The 22,752-nt window shown below is 41.0% G+C and overlaps 1 protein-coding gene across 7 annotated transcripts in view; it reads left to right on the forward strand.

Moving 5' to 3' along the window:
* ush2a (Usher syndrome 2A (autosomal recessive, mild)) overlaps positions 1–22,752 on the forward strand; it is a 215,815-nt gene that overhangs the window by 180,608 nt on the left and 12,455 nt on the right. For all 7 annotated transcript variants that reach the window (XM_076881888.1, XM_076881902.1, XM_014413372.3 and 4 more), the window contains 11 exons: positions 60–243; positions 3,799–3,956; positions 5,634–5,792; positions 5,932–6,094; positions 7,266–7,483; positions 9,371–9,507; positions 20,674–20,755; positions 20,845–20,990; positions 21,309–21,650; positions 21,847–22,208; positions 22,318–22,687. In XM_076881888.1, the coding sequence (XP_076738003.1) occupies positions 60–243; positions 3,799–3,956; positions 5,634–5,792; positions 5,932–6,094; positions 7,266–7,483; positions 9,371–9,507; positions 20,674–20,755; positions 20,845–20,990; positions 21,309–21,650; positions 21,847–22,208; positions 22,318–22,687 (2,321 nt within the window). The remainder of the gene's footprint in view (positions 1–59; positions 244–3,798; positions 3,957–5,633; positions 5,793–5,931; positions 6,095–7,265; positions 7,484–9,370; positions 9,508–20,673; positions 20,756–20,844; positions 20,991–21,308; positions 21,651–21,846; positions 22,209–22,317; positions 22,688–22,752) is intronic.

A 22,752-nucleotide genomic window follows, 5' to 3' on the forward strand; every position in this document is an offset into this window, starting at 1 on the left:
GCAAATTAATTATTTAAGGAGGCTCTCATTTGTTCTTCTTTTCTTTTTTTATACTCCAGGTGTGTGGTCGAAGCGCAGACACCTAGTAATAAACACATCTGCAGTGGAGCTGTACTGGGATGAGCCATCCCAACCTAATGGACACATCTCCCAGTACAGGCTGAACAGAGACAGTCAAACTATTTTTACCGGAGACCACCGTGACCGGAATTTTACGGACACTGGACTCTTGCCAAATCGCAGGTAAAGAGGATGAACTCGCGCTCATTTATACATGCAGGAATATAAAAACGTGTGTCCATGTAGACGTCACACATACAAAAACACTTGACATGCAGCTTCACAATTAATCATCACCGCGTTTGTGTCTTTATACGTGGATCACCCTAATTTAAAAGCATTCCTATCGCCCAATCCACGCCTCTCTCAGGACTGCACTCTGCACATGTCTGTTTGTGTCATTTAATGAGCAAATATTTGACATGCCAATGACTGATGCAAACATTGCCACGCACACAAATTAAAATCACGAATCAGATCTGGCTTTTGCTTGCAGACAGCAGTGAAGCGTTGATTTTGTTTATCTGTTTATTTTCATTTAACCTTTATTAATCCATGTCTTTTTTCCAGTGCGGATGTTCTGTTTTAAATATGGGAACGATACCTTCCACTCCCTATTATTTTGACTCTCCTGTTTCTCCTCGAGCTTCTCTCTCCCAAGACAATTTCTCCTTACCCCAAATAGAATTCCTGGGATAACACCCTGCAGTACTCCAATCTCCTCTATGTGTGAGTGAAAGAGAAAGAAGAGCGAAAGAAGATAGCACTGTATGTGTGTGTGACGTTTAATTTTCCTTAATTCCAGATAGTCTGCCAGGAGGCATACCTGCTCCGACCCTTCGCTTCTCATCGCTTGTCTCGCTTCTGATTCCTTTCTCTTCCTTCTCACCCTCCCTCCCCTCCTATCCTTTCCTTCTTACCTCATTCCCTTCCTCTTCCCCTTCTTTTCCCAATTTAGCCCTGCGCCAAGAATTACACAGGGAGCACCGGCCCCATTATCCAGACAGACTTGTGTGTGCATGTGCAAGTGCGCACGCTCACATGACTTTGTGTGTGTGCGTGTGTACGTGCGTGAGACTGCTCAAAGTGGCCATTGATTATTTATGACAATGTTGATTAGCTGTCACTTTGCTTCAGCAGCCCAGGAAGTGTCTAAGATGACGAGAGAATTAACCTATTCCCTCTGGCTGGCCCCGCAGGACACACTCACACACACACACACACACACACACACACACACTCACACACACACACACACACACACACACACACACACACACACACAGAACCAGATTCACAGCCAAACAGATGCAAATGCCTCACTGACCGATTACCTTCTCCACACACACACAATTTTACTTTTGATATCCCAAGGCGCTGTTTACATTTAAGTAAATATCTTCCAGTGATGAAGTGTTTAACTTCATTCTCCCACTGAAACCTTATGCCATCATAAAATTCTCCCTCTCCATCACTCTCAGTCTCTTCTTCACTCTCTTCCTCTCAGGATTTCTGTCCCTCTGTCTTTCTATCTCTCCTTGACATAGTCGGTGTGTCTCAGTGAGCCACATTTATTTATGTTTTGTGTGTGTGTGCATCTGTGAGAGTAACATATGAGTAGTTTTAATACCTTTTCCTGAGTGCGTTCTAACCCAGTGCAGAGGCGCTAATGGCCTCCTGTTTAAAATGCTCTGTACAGGAACAATAACCCAACACTCGCTGCCTATTAACACATGTGTGCTAGAGTTTATAGCAAATTAAAGGCTTTTAATGCTAAATGGTGGCCCACTTACACAGCTAATGTAGGCTTTAGCACCAACCAGCCACACGCTCTTAAAAGGGAAATCTATCTTATGATGTCATTGTCAAAAGAAGTAGAGAGTGGGTCGCGAGCGGCAGCGAGACAAATGAAATCGAGAGAGCAAAGGTGTATAACAAATGTGAAGAACAGCACAATGATAGTTATTACAGATAAATAGAACCTTTAAAGTGTTGAAAACTAAACTTTGCTAGCCTTTCTTCTTTATAGAGTTTGTTGTTTATGTAGTTTAATCAATATATTTATTACAACTTTTAACCTTCATGTTTGTATTTTTTTGTTTTTTATTGATATTTATAATTTATTTATTATTTTTTTATCTTCCATTTCTGAATTGGCTTCATAGTGTAGTAGTTTAGCCAGTCACCCAAAACATCCCCTTGCATATCAAATCGAAATCGAGGCATCGAATGTAAAAAGCTGTGGTGACCTCTCGCAAATAAGAAATCGGCTAAAATAAGCTACTTCCTTCAAATATCTCTACTGTAACCAAACAAATACTTGTGGACTTAATAAAAAATATTTGCACATTTGACTTACTAGATGAAGATGAAGAAAATAATGCATGTGATGACAAATTTCCTGTTGGTCTGAACATACAGAGCACAGATTTTCTTATGAAGTTCATAATCTAGTAAGATGAAACTCAATAGGCTTAACTCAAAAAAATAGTTGAGATGATATTATCAGGATAATTAAGGGCTGGTCATATTGCATATACATTAGTAGAGGTTTTCCATTTGTGACTAGAAACATTGGGGAGAAGAGTACTGAAACAAACTGCGATTCACTGTGATTTTCAGGATTTGGTATCCAGCAGTCCTTCTGGCTTTTCAACTTTCTTCTTCCTTCAGCCCAAAAGTATATTTTAACTTGTCTTGTGCTCCATATGGGTGTGGTAGTTCTTGCTAGAAAGAGGTATGACTCTGAGAAGAGAGAAGGCGTGGTAAAAGAGAGACTTTGCACTACTTTGCACTACGATTTTTGATGTGTCCGAGAAGCACATTATCAGATATCAGTCATCTCATCAATTGGTCTCTGCTTTAAACCAAGGTGTGAAGGAGGCCTTTATTACATGTTATAAGGCTTATAAGTCCTCTTAGCAAGCAGTGTTTTAATAAAAGTCTTACATTCTTCTGCTAATGCCTCCAGTTCTACCACATAAAAATGCTTCTCCTTAGACTGCACTTGCATGCTGTTTCCTGAGAATAAAACCTACACTTACGTTTGTCATATTAAAAGTAACAAATTGCCCCTGTGGTGTTAGGAGATTAGCGATATGCTCGGTTCATGAGTTGTGTTTGTTCGTGGCTCTTTGTTAATTTGTGCTGCTCTTAGTAGATTGCACTGGTCATTATTGAAATGAACAGGTTGCATTTGCTTTAATGTTAACAGATTTGTACTGTTAGTAGATCATCCACAGAATTTTCCACTTCAATTGTGGCTTCACACTGATTTACTATGAGCAGAGATTTTGTTGTACATCAGTGAGACCATTGCGTTTGCACAGCTGGGCTGATTTTCATTATAAAAATGCAGGGCAGCTGAACTATCCAAAGTTTGTTCTGGCTGTAATTTTCTTCTACTGCACAACATGCACCGCATCGCTAAGTAGATGCAAATGAACAACCATGTAGTATGTTTTGTAGCATGTGAGTAAGACTTGAGTTGATTGGATGCTTATAAAGGACAAAAGATCACTGCCACAGATGGAAGAAAAGTACAAATAGAAATGTTGCAAAGTGGAAGTTGCTTAGTAGATAAATACACTTGAATACTTGATGTATGGGAATACATAAAGTAAACAAATTTCAGGTCATATACTGACAAATGCTAAGAAATGTTATGGTATATCAGCCTTACACTGTAATGTCTGTGTTGCTTTCTCCACACCCTTCTTTGCCCCACTATCTATTTAGGTACTTGTATGAGCTGGAGGCTAGTACGGGGGGTGGGACTGGTGTGAGTGACAAATATGTTATACAAACACCAGTCTCATGCCCCTCTGGGATCCCACCGCCGCACAATGTGACAGTGTCAGGCCCCTACTCCATATCTCTTGCCTGGTCCCCTCCTGGTAAGTAGCAATCTGAATGAAAGGACACATGGATGGATGAAAGGCTGGATGGCCCTAAGTGATTTTCTGTAGAGTGTATTAAGTTATTTCACTCAGAATGGTGTCAAAGATTAGACGTTTATTTTAAGTTCTAGTTGTTCTCTATCATTTGTATATTTAAATTTGCTCCTTGGAAATACTATTTATATTTTTTAGACATTCCAACTCAGAAACCATGCTTAGCTTGTTACAACTCGTGATTCTTTAGTGCAGTGAATTTAAGTGCTAGCTTTCTTTACAAGGGACATTAAAGGTATTGTTTCATGAAATCAGAAAAAGGGTGGCTCACACCCACAAAAAAGCTCTGAGTACTCACCTTCTGGCCTCTCAAGACCTGGGCACATACACAGGCATACATGAGCATACACATAGGGCTGAGTTTCATGCTTATGGGGCAGTGATTGTCTGCCCTAACCCATCTATCATTGACTATTACTCTCTCATTAGGCTGATTTCCTATCTCAGAAACCGCTTAAAGGGCCAACTAGCAAAGACACTTCACTTAGTAGTGTGTGTGGGTTTGTGTGTCTTTTGTTTTTGTATATTTTTGTCTGTGTTTATTTATGCAACTTTATACGTATTTCATTGTGTATGTGCATGCGTGAATGTGTGTGCGTGTGTGTGTTTGTGTGCACCATTGCAAGATATTTCCATAGGCAGGCCTATTCTATCGTCATTATGGGTTGATTTTAAAGGTGAGGAAATATCGGCTGGGTTCTCACGCTTGGTTAACTCCCTGAGCCCAGAGTCTGGAGTGTTTTCGTCTTGTGTGTGCATGGGTGTGTGTGCATACCTGAGTCTCTTGACAGTGTGTGTGTGTATGTGTCTGTGTACATGCACCTGTGTTCATGTCTTCAAATGCATACACTGACTGCCAAAGCACTGACTTATGGCTATTAAAAAGGCATTTACTCGAGGATCAATTTCTCCATCGCGGTGTTGGTGCCTGTATGTGCGTGCATGTGTGTGTGAGAAAATGTATTGAATGCAGGCTTTTAGCTGTATGGAAGAGAACATGCATGAATTGTATGTGTGTGTGTACACCGTGTGTGTTAAATACAAGATGATAATGCAAGTGATAGGTTTTGAATTAAACCTTTACGGCATTATCACGCCATTATCGCTCACACATAAACACCTCCACGCACATGTGTGTATTATGTGAAGGTGTCTTACCTCAAAGTGTGTCCATTTAAAAACCTGAATGTGCTGAAGTCAGAGATGTGTGTGCAAAGGTTTGTGTGTGCATATGTGAGTTGGGGGGTGAATAATTGAAGTCTTTCATTTGTCTGGTAATCAGTTCGTTCTCGAGATATCCAGAGTTCATGAATGTTGAATAACCCATCACAATACAGTTGGCCTGAATTATGGAAAAACCTCCTGTGAGAATATTAACAAAGTCCAGGGGCATGTGTGTATGGGCGTGTGAGGGTTATCTGTATGTATACATTTGTGTGTTTTTGTCTGGTTCTAAGGCCCACAGTGCTGGGATTGTAAAGCCAAAACTTCAGAAAAAATTAGGGAAAAAACAGCGAAAAAAGTTCTCAGAATATTTTTTTCTTCTTTTTTTTCTTATAAATCTATCCCAGTAAATGACATAACCACCTAAAGGTTATCATATTGTTTCTCTTTGCACAGGTCAACTAAATAACAGCCAGTCTGTGAACTACAACATCCTGTTAAATCCAGGGAGTGAAGATGCAATAATACAGCATGCTGGACAAGACCTGCACCTCACTGTGACAGATCTAAAGCCTTTCACTATTTACTACATAAGAGTGCAAGCCTGTCAGATAGGTATATATTTTTTAAGTGCATGAAGTACCGATCAGGTAGATTGATAAAAACTTTATGGCCATTTTACTTAGTTAAGGTGTTTGCTGTTGTGTCTCTAACCATGTACCAGAATTATTTCTGATTGTTTTGTTTCATATAGAGGGCTGTGGAGTAGGAGATGGTGTCTTTGTGCGGACTTTAGAGGCCACCCCAGAAAATCTGCTGCCCCCCAAAGTAAAGGCAAGTGAAGCCAATGTTCTGGAGATTCACTGGTCAGCCCCCAAGAAACCAAATGGACTCATCACCTCCTACCATATATACAGGTAACAGATGAACAAATATAGTACACTGAGACATATGGCCTGGCTTTGCCTTCTTATAAATACCTGTTCTTTTCTCCTTCGGTATTAGGATGTAGTTGTGCTATGAGACTGTGCTTTGTCCAAAGGTAGTCTTGTAGGTTGAAAAAGTGTACAGTGCATTTTTGAGGCATGTCATTGTTCTATATATCGACTCTTCGCCAGTATCATCAGTACTTACACCTAAAGTGACTTTATCAAGTTATAGTGTTATAGTGGTATTCGAGTTTTTTAAACCCTTCTGAATTTTCTATATGTTCCCATAAATGTATCACATAAAATAGAATCAGATTTCAAGTCCTGCTGGTGGATCTATGATTAAAACACAAGAACATGCAGAAGCCACATGCAAGGCTTTTTTTTCACATTCTCATACCTACACTGTGTTCATGTGCTCAGAGTACCAATTCAAACTGTTGAACCAGAAGTAGCACACATGTATCACATACGATTATTACATATAAGATACATAACAATATACATATTTGCCTTTCTATGCAGTAATGGATAAAAGTTTTAGTGATTATACTTTCAGATAAATGTCTACTTAAAACTCTATTTATTGTAACCGTGTGTGTGTGTGTGTGTAGGTGTGTGTGAATGTGCATCATTAATACATGCTGAAGGTCGTGGTCTGCTTGTTGACCAAAGAGTTTGTGATCTGTATGCAGGGTCAGACCAGACTAAGCCCTTTAAGTCCTCAGGAAACACACATTAGCATAGCAGTACACACACACACTCAGTGACACATCTGGCATGATCAGACTCAGGCAGACAGGGACTTGGATAAAACAGGAAAACCTCTCTCTTTCCGTCTCTCATGCACACACCTGAAACCCTACGTAATCAGACAAATGGGCTTACCAAAGACATCAGGGTGCTTGCATCAGCTCATGGCTTATACAGAGTGTTTAAGATGTGATGATCCATTTTTTATTTGAATTCCACACAAACTTAGTGTCTTTATCTTTAGAAAACTGACGTAAATATGTGCAAAATTAAAATTGATTTGATATAGTTGATGTTTAATTTAAAAAAAAGAAACATCACCAAAAAATTGAATATTTAAATTTTTAATGAGGTGTATTTAAAGGAAACTGATGAAAAGCTAATACAAGTGTTTATTTTCTCTTAGGCGTCCATTAGGAACAGAGGAGGAGCTGCTGGTTTTCATCTGGTCTAGTGGGCCTCTTGAATTTTTTGACGCGAGTCCTGCTCTTCAGCCCTTCAGCTACTATCAGTACAGAGTTCGTGCCCACAACTCTAGAGGCTCAATTCTGAGTCACTGGGCTTTGGGCCAGACATTAGAGGCAAAACCACAAGATATGGCCGTTCCCATTGTCACTCCTTCGGGTAGGTTCAACAAGTCACATGAAAACCAGTATTTATTAGAGATGACCTCATTACGATTTTCTTTTGCCAGTTTCAATTTACAATTATTTTGTGTTTTCTTTTTAATAAGTATAACTGAGATCATAGTATAGCATCAAGTAAATATCTGAGATATTGATCTGGTTGGTAGTAGTGGAGGGGTTTGTTTATCACTTTTAGCTGCTTTAGTGTTGATGAACTTAACAACAGGCAAATTAGAGGGGAAACAATGAGACAACCATCAAACAGGAATGATTTTACAAGTGGAGGTCACTGGCATTTTTCCCTTCTGATCTTTTCTGGGGTTTTTTTTCTAGTTTTGGATTTAGCTAAATTCATTGTCAGTACTGGTATCACAAGGTGAGACCCCTACAAAACCCTACAGCATCTTGCAGCCCACTGGTGTGAATGTCTCTGACAAAATAGTCAGACTTCATTTGGGTGGTCTGACATCCTCCAGTGGGCCCTTTGCTCTCTGCCAGCACCGTGGAGTCCAATTGACATTTTCCATAGAATACAAGAATTGGCAGGTTCACCGCTGGTACCCTGGGCTTGTCAAGAATAACAGCAGGTTCACAGTGAGCACATATGACATATCTGAAAGGATCAGTAGAAGGCATGGAGAACAATATGCTGCCTGTATCATCGTTCATCATGGCCGTTTTGGTGCTGGGTCAGCGATGGTCTGTGGAGGCATATCCATGAAGGGACATACAAACCTAGGCAACAGCACCCTGACTATGATTAGGCTGAAATCCTCTGACCCACTGTCAGACCCTACGCTGGTGCAGTGGTGCCTGTGGTCCTCCTAGTTCATGATAATGCCCAGCCTCATGTGGTGAGAGTATGTAGACAGTTTTTGGAGGATGAAGAACTTGATACCTTTCACTAGGCCCACCCTCGCCTGACCTAAATCCAATACAGGGGTGGCCAACTCCAGGCCTCGAAAGCCGCTGTCCTGCAGGTTTCAGATATCACCCTGGGTCAACACACCTGAATCAAATGATTAGTTCATTACCAGGCCTCTGGAGAACTTCAAGACATGTTGAGGAGGTAATGTAACCATTATATCAGCTGTGATGGATCAAGGACACATGTAAAACCTGCAGGACACCAGCTCTCGAGGCCTGGAGTTGGCCACCCCTGATCCAATAGAACCCCTCTGGGCCATTGTGTTTTGGTCCATCCGATGCCAGCAGGTTAAGACTCAGATTGTCCAGGAGCTCAGTGATGCCCTGTTCCAGTTCTGGGAGGAGGAGGACCCCATCCATCATCTCAAGCCATGTAAACAAACAAACTACTGAGTATTTTCAGGGTCTTTGAATTCAGCCCTCTGTAGGTTGATAATTTTCACTTCTATCAAACGATATGGTGTCCTTTCATTCTTAACACATAACCCAGTCCATATCAGTGTTTTGTGTTCATTGAATTTTTTTATTCAGTGTATTTCACCTTACCAAACAAAAGCAAGTGCAACAGATTTGTATAACAAAACAAATTTCCGGTGTATGTTTATGACTTCACCAGGTAACAGGACGTGAACCCTTTTCTCTTTTTCGCTCTTCTCCAAAATTTTCTTTGTAACTGCGTTCATCCTCCGCTCATACCGAGGCTGCTGGGTTGTAGCTGGCTCTAAGCTCTGGATAGTTTCATCCAGTTTTCCTTTGTTACCTCCTTTAAAATGTCCGTGTTCAGTTAGATGACGGTCAAGTGTCTGATTAGGTTTGTTGTCACATATGTTTTCGTGGCTCTCTGTCCCTATGATGTACTTCAGCAAACTTTGTGTCTTGACTCACATTTGCATGACTAACACGTATAAAATTATCTTGTATTGATTTATTGTAACAGTTCACCATGCTACTTTGACAGGTGCGTATTCAGTCCACCTAAAATGGAGTGAACCAGGACAGCCCAATGGTCTCATTTCCCATTATAGGCTGGTTTACAGGAAGCACCAAAAGGACCCTACGCTCAACTCAACTATTGTTACTGCTCTCACTGTAGAGGTAATCACACACACACATGTGCATGTCACATGTCATTCATACAATAAATGTAAAGAAATTTGGACTGTACCTGTGGTGCTTGTGCCATCTGTTTGCCAGTGAGGGGCCTGAATAGACATAAACACACGCTGCCCATGGTCTGCTATTCCCAAGATCACTTCCATAATTCTGTATCATGCTGGATGATCTAACATATCAGAAATACCAGTATGAGCATGTTTCCTGATACCAAACACACACACATATACAAACACCTTCATTCCCATATATATGTATATTATACATTAACAGCTGCCATCTACTCTCAATGTGAACTGGCAGCTCAGCACTTGCTGGCATCCCCTATCCACCATACATCTATACGGGTGTGTGTGTGTCTGTCTGTCTGTCTGTCTGTCTGTCTGTCTATAATATAATAATCTGTTTGTGAAAAATTTCAGTTAGTTATCCATTTAAAAATCAAAATTAATTCAAGAGCAACCTGGTTTTAGATAGCTGGGTTGCTTACCACACATAGGAGTGAGTTGTGGTTTAATTCCCAGTTGCCCAGACCTGCATCTTCCTGTTTTTATGCTCTTTCCAGTCTATAGACACAAATACCACAAAATAATCTTTAAGAAGAAGCTAAAATATAAACAACTTGAAAACATTTTAACATAAAATTTTGTATAAAAGGAAGGAAGGAGAAACAGACTGAAAGAATATGGTCAACATTAAAGCAACAAGAGATCAAAGAGGTAGATACAGTAGCTGTTAAAGAAGTTAAGAATGAAAAGAGCTAGAATGAGTGAGATGAAAAAGAGAAGGGGAAGGGATAAAAAGACAAGTAAATGAACAAGCAGGGAACGAGACAGAGTGATAGATAGGAAGGTAAGGAGGAGAGCAAAAGAGAGACAAGGTAGAAGTATAGATCTATATTCTGTCCATATGTGTGGCCTCTTCTCCCTCTGTGACCTTTGGCTTGTCACTCATAATTAATACAAGATGTAAATGGAGACCTTTCACCTTCTCATTGATATGGAACACTCTGTGTTTGTGTGTGCCTGTGTGAGATTGTGTGTGTGTGTGCAGGAGGCTCATTGACATGGCATAGACTTATTTTGGTGGCGGTCATTTGTCACGCAGTTGTCTTCACCACATGCACTGCGTTGTTTAGGAATACACAAAGAGTGTGAAAATTAGAAAGCCTTTAGCTGATTCAGGAAGAGCAGACTTTATCTGAAGGATTACAATTTGTGTTTTGACTTTGTTCGCTTTAGCATCATTAATCAAGGATTCAATGGCAAAAAAAATGCCTAAGTCAGGGGTGTCCTGCGGGACAGAACCAGCCTGTTAGAGTCCACTGGATGGCTTTGCAAACTTTGTTTCTGTCTGAAATGTTAATTTTATCCAACCCAGATGTCTGAATCTTTATTAGTTTTAGAGCCTTCTGACTGACAAAATCATTCCCTGACATGGTCGGGTCAAAGATCTGTGTTGAGGTGTGTCTTCAATTTGCAACAATTTGTGTAGTGTTTTTGTATTATGTAACAATGGTTTCATCTTTGCGAACAGCTGCAGCATCTATTTGTACTTCTAACATTAAAAGAAATGTAGGTTCCTCTGACTTTATTTTACTATTTAATTTTCACCCCTCAGCTGTAAAAGACTGTTGGGTATTGGAATCTTACTGACCTTGCTCTCAAGGTCAAAGGTCAAGTTTTTTGAAAGTCTTGTGAATGCATTATCTCGAGAAGAAAATCACGTAGCTGGATCTTCTAGAAGGCTGAGTGGTAGCACTGGCAATATTTTTTTTCATTGAAATTTAATTTAGATTAAATCGGGTTGATCTAAAATAAGTTTGACAGCCCTGCTAGATTAATTGTAAAATATGGGTCATAACATTAATGTGAAGCACATGAACAGCTTATATTTTGTTTTCATATTAAACAGTCACAAACCAGTCTAGCACTTCTCCCTGTAATATTTTGTTTCAACCCTTATTTAAGTTTTTTCCTCTAAAAAGGGATTCAGTCTTTCACACTCTTCATCCACTTCAATTTCTTTTGTGCATGTAGTAATTGTGCATATGTGCGTGTGTGTGTGTGTGTATCCATTTGGTATGTGTCTATTTGTGTGTGTATTGATCTCAGGCTGGGCTGGGAACCCTGCTCTGTGCCAGCTTGGCTGATTAATGGGGTCGTCATGGCAATCGGACGGAATGAGGGTACGAAGCGCAGGCGGCCTGCCTCGCTAGACACCTACACGCCGCTTGGCACACACACTGTCTCGCGCGCACACAGAAATTCACTCTCCATGCTTTACACCTTTCTGACAAACATGCTTGTCACTCATTCTACCCTGTCAGGTTGTTTTTATTGCACGGTGCTTCATGTTTTGGTTTTGGTCGGGTTTTTTTGTTCTCCTTCTTTTCTCTCAAGTTTCTCCTTCTTTGTGTTCATGTGCTGTTGCTACTGCTTCATTTTTTGACAATATCACTTGAGATTCTGGCCACCGGTAATCATTTTGCCCTCAATAGCTCTGGACAAATGCTTTATCGAGTAGATAAAACTCTATTTTCGCTCGTGTTCAAGCTTTCCACCTCAACCTCCCCACAGCTTACTTCTTTTTCTTCTTCTGATCACATCTGTCACTATTTTAATCTCTTTTGCTTTTTTCTGTCTGTTCCTGTGCGTTTTCTTCTTCAAAACTTCCAGTCTCTTCTGTGGCTGATTTTCTTGTTTCTCTTTAGTGTCTCAACATCGTCGTTCACCTTACTCTTATGTCTTCATTTCCCCAGCTCGTCTCTCCACTCTGCCTTCGTCTCTTTCCAGTTTTACTACCTCTTTTATGCCTTTCACCCTTTAACCCTTCTGTATTGCACTCTTTCTTTAGCTACTTCCCATACTCCCTTTGCCCCTCCTTTTCCTCTTTTCCCTGTATTTCTCTCGTGTTTCCCTGCCTACCAACTCCCTCTTTCTCCTCCTTTACTCTGCTGTCCTTTCCTCCCTCCCTTGGCTATTCCAGATGTTACACTGTGGCCCTTGGGATCGCTGGTGAAGAGAGACCACAGGCATATGTGTATTCAAATGTGTGTGTGCGCATTACTTTGTGTGCATACATATGTTTGAATATGGTTGTGTGTGCTTGTGCGCACGCACAACATATCTGTTTGTGTGTGTATAATGCAACAGTGTATGTGAGTGTGTGCGCGTGTGTGCTGTATTAATACATCCCATTGATCAGAGCAGGACCCCTGACAGTCATCATCCCTGAGAACCATCTGGCCGACGCCTGACGCTCCCTCACCCAAACAGAAGCTGACACCCTATTAATCTGCTACCGCCATGCATACATACGTGTGCGTGCGTGTTTCTGTGTGTGTGAATGAATGAATCTGTGACAGTATGTGGAAGAGACTGTGTAAAAGGTTATGTGTTGCGTACACGTGAACATTTTTTCCATGTCTGTGTTTCTGCGTACATGCTTGTGCGTGTCTGTGCTCCACAACTCCACACCGTGCACACACATACGGAGGTATACACGCACCACTCTGCCATCCGCCAACAACAGCCGGCGCTGAAGGGAGCTGAAGGGTGCTTGGAAATTAAGGTTATTACACAAATTGAGCCATATGGTCTAAATATTTCAGAGCTGAAATTTACTAGGCAATAAAAATGGCCCCTACCTCGGTAATGGTGTAAATTACAGCTTAACCACCAGCGCTAATGATGTCCTTCTGTACGCCCCGTAACCAACCGTACATGAAGGACACATTGTTTAAAAAATACCCCAGGAAAAGCGAGGGAGAGAGAGGAAAAGGGAAGAAGGGATGGGGATAGATGGGGAAGGATGAAGTGAAGGGGGGTAAGGAGGAAGTAAAGGAACTGAAGGAAGACAAGACTGAGGGAAAGAGAAATAAAGAGAGGAGTGTAAGAAAGTAAGAAAGTGATTAATATAGAGAGTGGAGAAACAGAGAGAGAGAGAGAGAGCTAGCAGCATGTTTACAATCTGTTAGTTTACCATTAAGAACCCGTCAGAGAGTGTGGGACAGCGAGGGCCAGCCGGCGAACTGTGTCTTAAAGCCGATATGAGGTTTCACAGGGTCTGTGTGTGTGTGTGTGTGTGTGTGTGTGTGTGTGTGTGGGTGGGTGTGTTTGTGTGTGTGTGTTAGGTATGCCATCAGCATGTGTGTATTTAGGCAAGTGTAGTCAAAAGATGTAGAAGGATGGACGTTATCAGAACATGCGGTGTGTTTGTCTCCAAACATGTTGAATATTACATTACAGGTCAAAAAAGAAACAACCCTAAACTCCTGATGTGAGTATGTTCTATGAATTCAATCATTTAGAAATATTTAAGCATTTCAGTGCGTTGGCACGGAGTTTGAGATGAACATATCAGTTTGCAAAGTTCTTAGGTCAGTGGTTCCCAGCATAATCTCCCCTTGATCAACATGACCACCCGTTTGTCCAGTACTTGGAGAGTATTCTCGTTATTTCATTGATTATGTTTAATGAACATTTTCAACTGTATATTTGTTATTTTTAGCTTATAATTTCAACTGTCAATCCGTACATTTAACAATTTCCTGTACTTATTGGCTACTTTCAACTAAAAAATGACTTACTTTTTAAAAATGTTAGCTACCTGTTTATCTAGTATGTTTAGCTAACAGTTTCTTTTTGTTTATCTCATTAAACTAACAATGCCTGCTTTTGGCAAGATATTTTAGCAGTTTTTTCACTTTTGGACTTTTATTTATATATTTGAATCATATTCATTAATTTTCTCTGCCTATTACAAATAGGCTTTCTTTTAGTTAACTGTTAACGTTTCTGCTCCAATATGTTCAGGTCAACTCAGCTCCTCAGGTGAAATGAAAATGTTTTTGGGCTAAAGCTCCACAGGATCCCTGGACTATCTTGCCCCCATAAGGATTTCTGCGTTGTGCTTTTGCCAGCTAATATCTAAAGCAAACATGTGAATGCAATAGGTTTAGCGTCACCAAATGGAGGCTTACTTCCTGATTGTCATGTAGAAGATATAATCAGAAGCACAGGATTCACCTCTGCTTACATTTTATAAATATAGAGGAAGTTTAGAGATTACTAAATCAGCTTAACATAAAGACCAAGCAGAATATTCAAGCTGATTTGGCTCCTAGTAACAAAATTAGCCTACCAACAGTTGTAACACTCACAAATTAAACCTTTCTACTTCCTTTGTATATTTATTTATAAATGCAAGTTAAAAAAAAAAAACATTCTCTCTCACAAAGTGGCTTTGAGACGGTAGTGACTTTTAGGTCTCCAGTGTGACCTTAAATTTGCAACAAGAGAAGCAAATAAACTCTTTAAGATTCGTTCTCAGTCCATGTACCAGAGAAACAAAAACAAAAAAAACACAGTTACGTGAAAGGCTAGCAGTACCTTACGTGCCTGACCTCTTATGATATGTGGCTGTTCTTTAATGTGTATGTGTTACACGTTTTCTAAAGTAACTGTCCAGTTAAGTTTTTCAGCCACAGTCATGAAAAGGAAAGATTCTCCATCTTACTGCAGTTTTATCCTTGAAAGGGTATACTTTTATTCAATTAATGTAGAAGACATACAGATGTTCATACGTGATGGTAAATCTAAAAACAAATAAGTTACATATAAACGGGCAAAAAGCTTTACTTGTTGCATTTAACCCTCTTTTAACTTGCTGCTCAGCAATCCTTTTTGCATCACTTTAACCATAAACCAGCAAAAGAATGTGGCCGAATAGGGATAACAAGGCTTTGCCCTTGCGCTCAGTGACACCCTTTAACAAATGAGGAAGAGAAAAGAGAGGAGGGAAGAGAGAAATGCAGAGCTGAGTGTGCAGAGAGTGAGGAGAGAGGCATGAGGAGGTTAAGAGAGGAGGAGGAGACAGGTGAAGTGAGGAACAAAGGATTAGAGGAGAGAATAAGGAGACTCATATGCAGAGTTTGTTAGGCCCTCGGCCTATCAGACCTCTTAGTTAGAGGTCTCCATCTCTGATTGGAGGGCTCTCAGCATTCTGGATGAACAGCCAAATAATCAGGCTGCAACACTCCCTCCTCTCCTTTCTGCAATCTTTGTTTCTACTCGTGGGTTGTTTTTTTGTTTTTTTTGCAGCTCCTCCCTCTATCATTCCATACTGCCCATTCCTTCATCACTGCATGTCCATCTGGAGTTTCCCTGCTTCTGTGTAAAATTACAGTTTTTATCTTATGCTCATCCACAATGCTTGCCCCTTCATTCCCTCTTCTTCTAGCTTCCTCAAGTGATTTTTTTTTCAAGTGAGTTTACGTTCTTACTTCCCTATCTCTTCCTGCTCCGTCGCTCCTACACACACACCCTCTTTCGCTGGGTAATGATAGGTTGGTGTTATTGTGTGTCTGTCTGTGAAGAGGCCACACCACCCAGTGTAGTACTCTCCACTTTGAGTCGGTGTTTAGTACTGCAACCACAATATGATGGTCATCACTTTAAAGGAATGCTGAGAGGGTGCGAATGCATGAGAAAAAGAGAAAAGGACTTGCTATATTTGTGATTATTGAGTCCATTCAAATCTGGAGCATGTGGGAGTGTGACAAGTAACTGAATATTTGTGTTTGCTTTGGAAGTGGGGACCATTTAGTTTTGGGGAGTCCTTCCTACCTCTCTGATGCTGTCTCACACCATGGGCATATATATATTTGACACTTAGCATAATGTCTATCGATTGGTAGGGAAAAGATGGCGGGGTTGCCAAAAAGCCTGTAGGATTTTTGTGATTCTGGTCAGTCTGCTGTCTCCATCAAGTGGATTTTTAAAGCGCTCCCATTCACCTCGCAACAAACAATCATTTCATTACTTTTGATGTCTTTTGTAAAGTTGCAATAAAGAAATATTATTTCCTGAAACATCCTCTAATTTAATTATTATTATGTTTGCCAACAAGCAACAATCCCCTCATTTAAAATTGTGTACATAAAAAAAATATTTTTTACTTTTTTCCCATTTTTTTTTAACTAGCTTTAAAACATAAAACAAGAGACATTTTTCTATTGCCTTGTTTTATGGAATAAAGCTTATCTGAAAATATATCATTAACATGTTCTCTTATTTTAATTTCACAAGAAATCTGTGGATTTTTAGCATGCTGACCATTACTCATTATAATTTGTCCACTGGTCTTTGGCTGCATAACACACACAAATATAAACACGCGCACACACAAGAATATATATACACACTAAATATGCTGTTCCCGGGGTCCAGAGATGCCAGAGCCAATCATGAATGTCTGTGTGAAGTGGGCATGCCTGTTCCAGACCCCTGCAGTCCCTCTCTACATCTGTGCTGGCCACAGACATAACACATGCCTAATGGCCACTCCGTGTGTCTGTGTGGTGTGTTTGTGTATGTGTGTGTTTGTGTACGTGTCGCACAAAGGTCTCTATGTGTCAGGGTTTGTCTAACGCACCCTGACTAGCAGGGACACCCATGCAGGGCATTTTGCAAACAGACACAGGGCAATTGTTCCAGCAGCATTGAATTAGGCATGCACGCATAAATATGCACACACACACACACACACACACACACACACACACAAACTTGGCTTGAGAGCTTGGCATGGGGTGCAAGAGATCAGTGTGTGGTGTACTGGCTCACCTCAGAAACCTCTGAAAACAATTACTGCTCTCACAGGGCTGGTCAGGGCACAGCTTGTACTAATAGGCTGGACAATTGAATTGAATGGAACTGAACTGGATGAGATGAAGTGATTTGAGCTGAATTAAGATCATTTAAGTCAAATCTGATGTTAACATGTTTTATCACATACATGAAAGAAGTAAGACACACAATAAAAAAGCTGAAACAGCGTGGTGCTTTATTATCTCTGCAGGAATTAATATGACCGAGCAGAGAAGCCAGAGAAGGCCTGTAGAGACAAACGTCCTAAAGGCAGACCAGTTGGACCCCATTCATCTGTCACTAGGCATTGTTCTTTGATGTATTTTCTTGGGCGCTCATCTTACGTTTACCTATTCTTTTATCATGCGTGGGTTCGATACAAGGAGTGAAATGAAGTGTTTGTGTATGTGCATGCATGTGTGTAGCCATATGCTAATGCTGGTCTGTCTCTGTCTCTCTGCGGGGCCTAGAACTGTGGCCTTTGTGAGATAATCTGCATAATTCTTTTGACAAATACACATGGTTATTCTTAATTAGTATCACACACTGTCCCCCTGGCTGCGGAATGCCTCTCTACCTGAATATCACGCATATCCACAGATGTGCAGTCTCACACACACACACACACGTGCGTGAACAGTTCTCGGGACACATTGGTACATACAAAACAAGACGCTCCACATGTGGCCTTACTTGAGTAAATAAAAACAGATACCAGTACATGTGCACACACATGCAGGCTGGCACTTTAATTTAGGCACTCAGTCCACAGGGCCTCTTCTTTAGCTCACACACACACACAGGAGAAGTCAGAAGAAAGATACAGAAGATTGAATAGATTGCTTCTTTGCAGTCAATGTTAAGTTGTGTTGAACCATCTAAGATCCAAGAGCTCTTTAATGTATAAATTAACAAGACCTCTTCCTTTCTTTTCTCTTCTTTCCTGATCATTGTCTCCATTTCTGTACTTCTGCCTCCCTGTCTCTCTTTCTTTCTCTTGACCTCCCTTTCCCCCTCTCTGTTCTTTTGCATTTTGTATGATTAATTGGTGACTTTGATCATCCGCACACATATGCACCAGCCCATGCAGAGTGAATTTAGCTTGACAAGAACCTTTTCCTTTCATATCTTAGATTGCAGCTTCCCCCGTGGTCCTTGATAGGTTGGCTGTGGGTTTGGGTGGTTTTTGTTGGCAGTTTTACTTCTACAGTATGTAGAAGTATGAGTGTAATACTTCAGTGTTTCACAAAGTGGAATACTTTATATTTTGTGAAGCACTTGATACATGCAGATTACTTACCATTTGGAAGCTGGCCCCAACATTGAAATGAGGTTATAAATACCTATTGCTGAATTGGAAGAAGCAGGTTGGGAACTACAGTCCCAGCTGTATGGTTTTCAGTATTTTCATATATGTGCTCCCACTGATTTATCTAGTGGATTAAATTAAATTTACCTGGTAACTTTCAGTTCATGTCATGATTTATTTTGTAGTTTTTCATGTATGCCATTACCTACGCATTGTCAGATACCTTAAAAGTATTTGCTCGGTGTGGCTGTGTTTGTCTTTGTGTGGCTTTGCACGCTGTGTGTGTATGTGAAAGTGCATGTATGAGAGAGGAATAGTTATTGAGGGAGCTGTTAATGTAATGTAATAGTTGTGTGTTTCAGTGCTACACTGTTTGATTACAGCCTGTCTGCGTGCCTGTGTGTGTGAATTTCACAGTGCTTGATTTTTGAGTGTGTGCGTGTGATGTAGCGAGCAGGCCGTTAATGTGGTGTGTTTCAGTGATAAAGTGTTTGAATGTATTGCCATCTAGAGGCATGTAGCAGAGTCTCCACGCTCCTATAAAATCTGCCAGCGCCAGATGCTGCTATTGACAATGTGCATATGTTAACCGCTTTATAGGCCACATGCCTCACATATTTCACTGGCTTTTAAGGTAGAGAGATCTCTCATTCCTGCTCACTTAATCTGTCTCTCCCTTTTGCCACATCTATCTTTTTTTTTCTCACCCGCTTTAGCTTTCTCCCCTCTTTTTCCACTTCACTCAATCTCTCCATGTCTTACTCTTTCTCTCACCCCCCTTCCTCTGTCTCACCTTCTTTTATTTGCTTCATCAGTTATTAACTTACTCACCTCTTACTTTTTCTCTTTTAACTCTCTGCCCTACATTACTCTACTGACACATACTTTTTTTTTTAAATTCCACTGTCTTTTTTTCCTTTGTCTCCATTTCTCTCTCCCACCACCCGTTTCTCTTTCTATCTCTTCCCATCCTTTCCCCACCCTTTCTCGCTCTGTCCCTCCCTCCCTCTGTCTACTGAGAAGTGCTGTGATTTGCAGGAGGATTTAGCTTGTGTCTAGGTGTCTAGGGGCTTATTAATCCTATTTTGCTGTGGATGAAAAATATGTTGGCTTCCAGACATGAAAACAGTGAATACATGCATTCTGGTTCATCCTTGGTGCCAAGCTACGGTGATTTGTCTGGGTTTTCATTTGACTCAGTTTGAATCTGAGTCTTTTTGATCCCTTTGACGCTGCATTGAAGTGGGTTACCAGTTAATCTCTTTACATATGCTCGGTTATGTGAAAGCATACAGTCCTGAACAGACAATTTTAACTGCAGACTCAACTCTTGAAAGAAGTGTAATCTCCTGTGTTGTATATCCACACAAATATGTTCACACACACACTGAAAAACATCACTCTCATACCTGCTTCAAAGCGCACAGTCATAAACAAACACAAAATCAAATAGGCAATGCTACATCCTGGAGCCTGGTGCTCCCAGACTACCATGTCATCGCACGCTAGGGCCTTTTGAAACAACAGTGTGTCTCTTATCAATTAGTAAATGGTGTTCCCTCTGTATCACACACACGCATACACACTGCCCCTGTGTCTGCCAGGGTGTTGGGCTAGGTCCCACTGCCTAAAGCTACTGGCAGACATCCTGTGCCTGTGTCTGTTTGTGTATGTGATATGAAAGGGTGCATGTGTGACATAAACACACAATCTGGAAGCTTTGAATTCACCCATAAGGGACAGCTGTCTGCCTGCCAGTCTCTCTCTCAGTCTCTGCCACTTTTCTGGTGTCTGCTTACCACTGCAGAGGATGTATGTTGAAATGTTGATATGGCAAATCCCAAGTTATGTCATCTTAGCTTGCCATTGTTTCAATGCTCCTTTTCATTCCATGTTTTAATGAGTAATGCTCTGGTTTTTATTCATGCAGGATTTGTTTGTGTAACTAATTTTGTCTCTCCCGTCTCTTGCTTTGGCTCTCTACCCGCTTTCATGTTAGCCTTTATGTATCTGCCATTTTTTTCCTTCTTAACGCCTGACCAATTATTCTGTTGTCTTCACCCAACCATGTCTTGACCCCACTATTCTTCTTCCCTGTTATCTCTTTCTCCAACCTTTTCTCTCATGATGTTACCTTTTTATCTCCTATCTTTTTATATCACACACTGCTCTTTTTGTCTCTCTCAGGATTCACAGCTAGAGGCAATAGTCTATGGTCTTGAACCATACAGTCAGTACAGTCTACGAATAGAAGCTTTGAATCGGGCAGGTAGGTTGAATTTGTTGAGAAACTAATTTAAAAGATGATTTAGACCAGCTACTGAACACCCCCAATGAATCTGTCCTGTAACTTTTCAGGCAGCGTGTCCAGTCCGTGGGTGGACATTAGGACCCTGGAGGCTTCTCCAGCCGGCGTGCCTAACTTCACAGTGAAGCAGAGAGAGCAGGGCAGGGCGTTACTGCTCAGCTGGGATCCACCACAGTCTCCAAATGGAGTCATCACGGTACATCGATACACATAAGAAAATCACTGAGCATATACCAAATAGTGCAGTCCACCTAAGATAAGATGCAATAGTAACAAGGTAGTTACGGCAATATAGCATACATAGACCCACATGTGAAAGTCCACAAGACCCCCAGAAACATGAAGCACAATATCTCAGTGTAGTTTATATGTGCACAACTTCACATATTTTTTTGGTGTATGCTACATGTGCAACCTGCAACTAAAGTCAGTGCTGTTCGCATGTCCTACTTAAACCCATATGTTTCATATTTGTCTTGAAATTTCTCTTCTTTCTCTTGTCTCCTTTTTGCAGATGTATAACTTGTACAGTGAGGGGAACCTAGAGTTCAGTGGTTTGTCACGTAGTTTCCTTTTTCGGCGTTTGGAGCCATGGACCGTTTATACGCTGACTCTTGAAGCTTGTACCTCAGCAGGCTGCACACGCACCCCTCCTCAGCGCATTGCCACAGCAGCAGCACCACCTGCTTCCCAGTCTCCCCCTAGGCCTCTCTTTGTTGGCTCAGACCAGGTGTCACTTACCTGGGGCCCTCCTTCTCAACCCAACGGGCCAATTAAAGAATATTTCTTACTTGGGAGGCGTTTGGAAGAAGAAGGGAGTGGGAGAAGTAAAGAAGAGGATATTGAAAGGGGGAAAGTAGGTGAAACTCTTAAAATGTCTAAATTTAGAGTCAATCTGACCAGTTGTAGGAGGGCTTGGTAGAATATACTAGAGCTCCCAGTTTATAAAATATTGTTTTATGTCCTGTTTTTTTATTGATATATATATTTAAAAAATATCACAGTTTACGAGGTTAACAATTAAAATTGCATTAATATTGTGCTGCCAACAGATCCTCTTCAGAGAAGCGTCCCCACGACAGGCTGAAACCTACTCCTATACAGTATATGGTTTGCGTCCATGGACACAGTATGAGTTCAGTGTCTGTACTTATAACCCAGCTGGGCACACTTGCAGCCCTTGGGTAACAGTAATGACCAGACAAGCCCCCCCTCGTGGCTTAGCCCCCCCAACAGTGAGTCATCTCCAGGGCCGGCCCAGTGAGGTAGTGGTGTCCTGGACTCCTCCTTTGGAGCCTAATGGAGTACTTCAGTCTTACAGGATTAAGAGAAACAACATCAGTTTCTCTTTCAGTTTTGACCCCACTGTTCTCAGCTACACAGATGACGACCTCCTGCCTTTTTCAGCATACAGGTATTGCTTTTTTTGTTTGTTTTTTGTAGCCATACTATTTTGTAGTTTCTGGTTAACAACTTTATAAATGTGAAGACCAAACTTCATTTTATTTTGCTTTTGTACACAGCTACTCAGTCATAGCCTGCACGTCTGAGGGATGTATCACCAGTCCTCATACAAACATCACAACTCTAGAGGCTCCTCCTGCCATAGTGGAAGCTCCCAGAGTGGACAAAATCACATTCAATAGTATGCATGTTTCCTGGAGTAAACCACTGACACAGAATGGAGAGGTGACTCAATATGTGCTGAAACTTAACAACGAACAGGTTTATCGTGGAAGAGACCTAAATACAGTGTTATCAGGCCTGCAGCCACATACATCATATACACTGGTTCTGCTGGCTTGTACTAGTGGTGGATGTACTGCCAGTCTCACAATGTCCACTTCAACAGAGGAAGCTCCTCCCACTGGCCTGTCTGCCCCGACACTTAAGGTTGTGTGTTTATCTTTGACTTGTATTTAAAACCTTTATTGCCAGCGTTTATTTTCTGCTAGCGT

This window comes from Maylandia zebra, linkage group LG1 (assembly GCF_041146795.1).
Source record: "Maylandia zebra isolate NMK-2024a linkage group LG1, Mzebra_GT3a, whole genome shotgun sequence".
NCBI classification, from domain to species: Eukaryota; Metazoa; Chordata; class Actinopteri; order Cichliformes; family Cichlidae; genus Maylandia; species Maylandia zebra.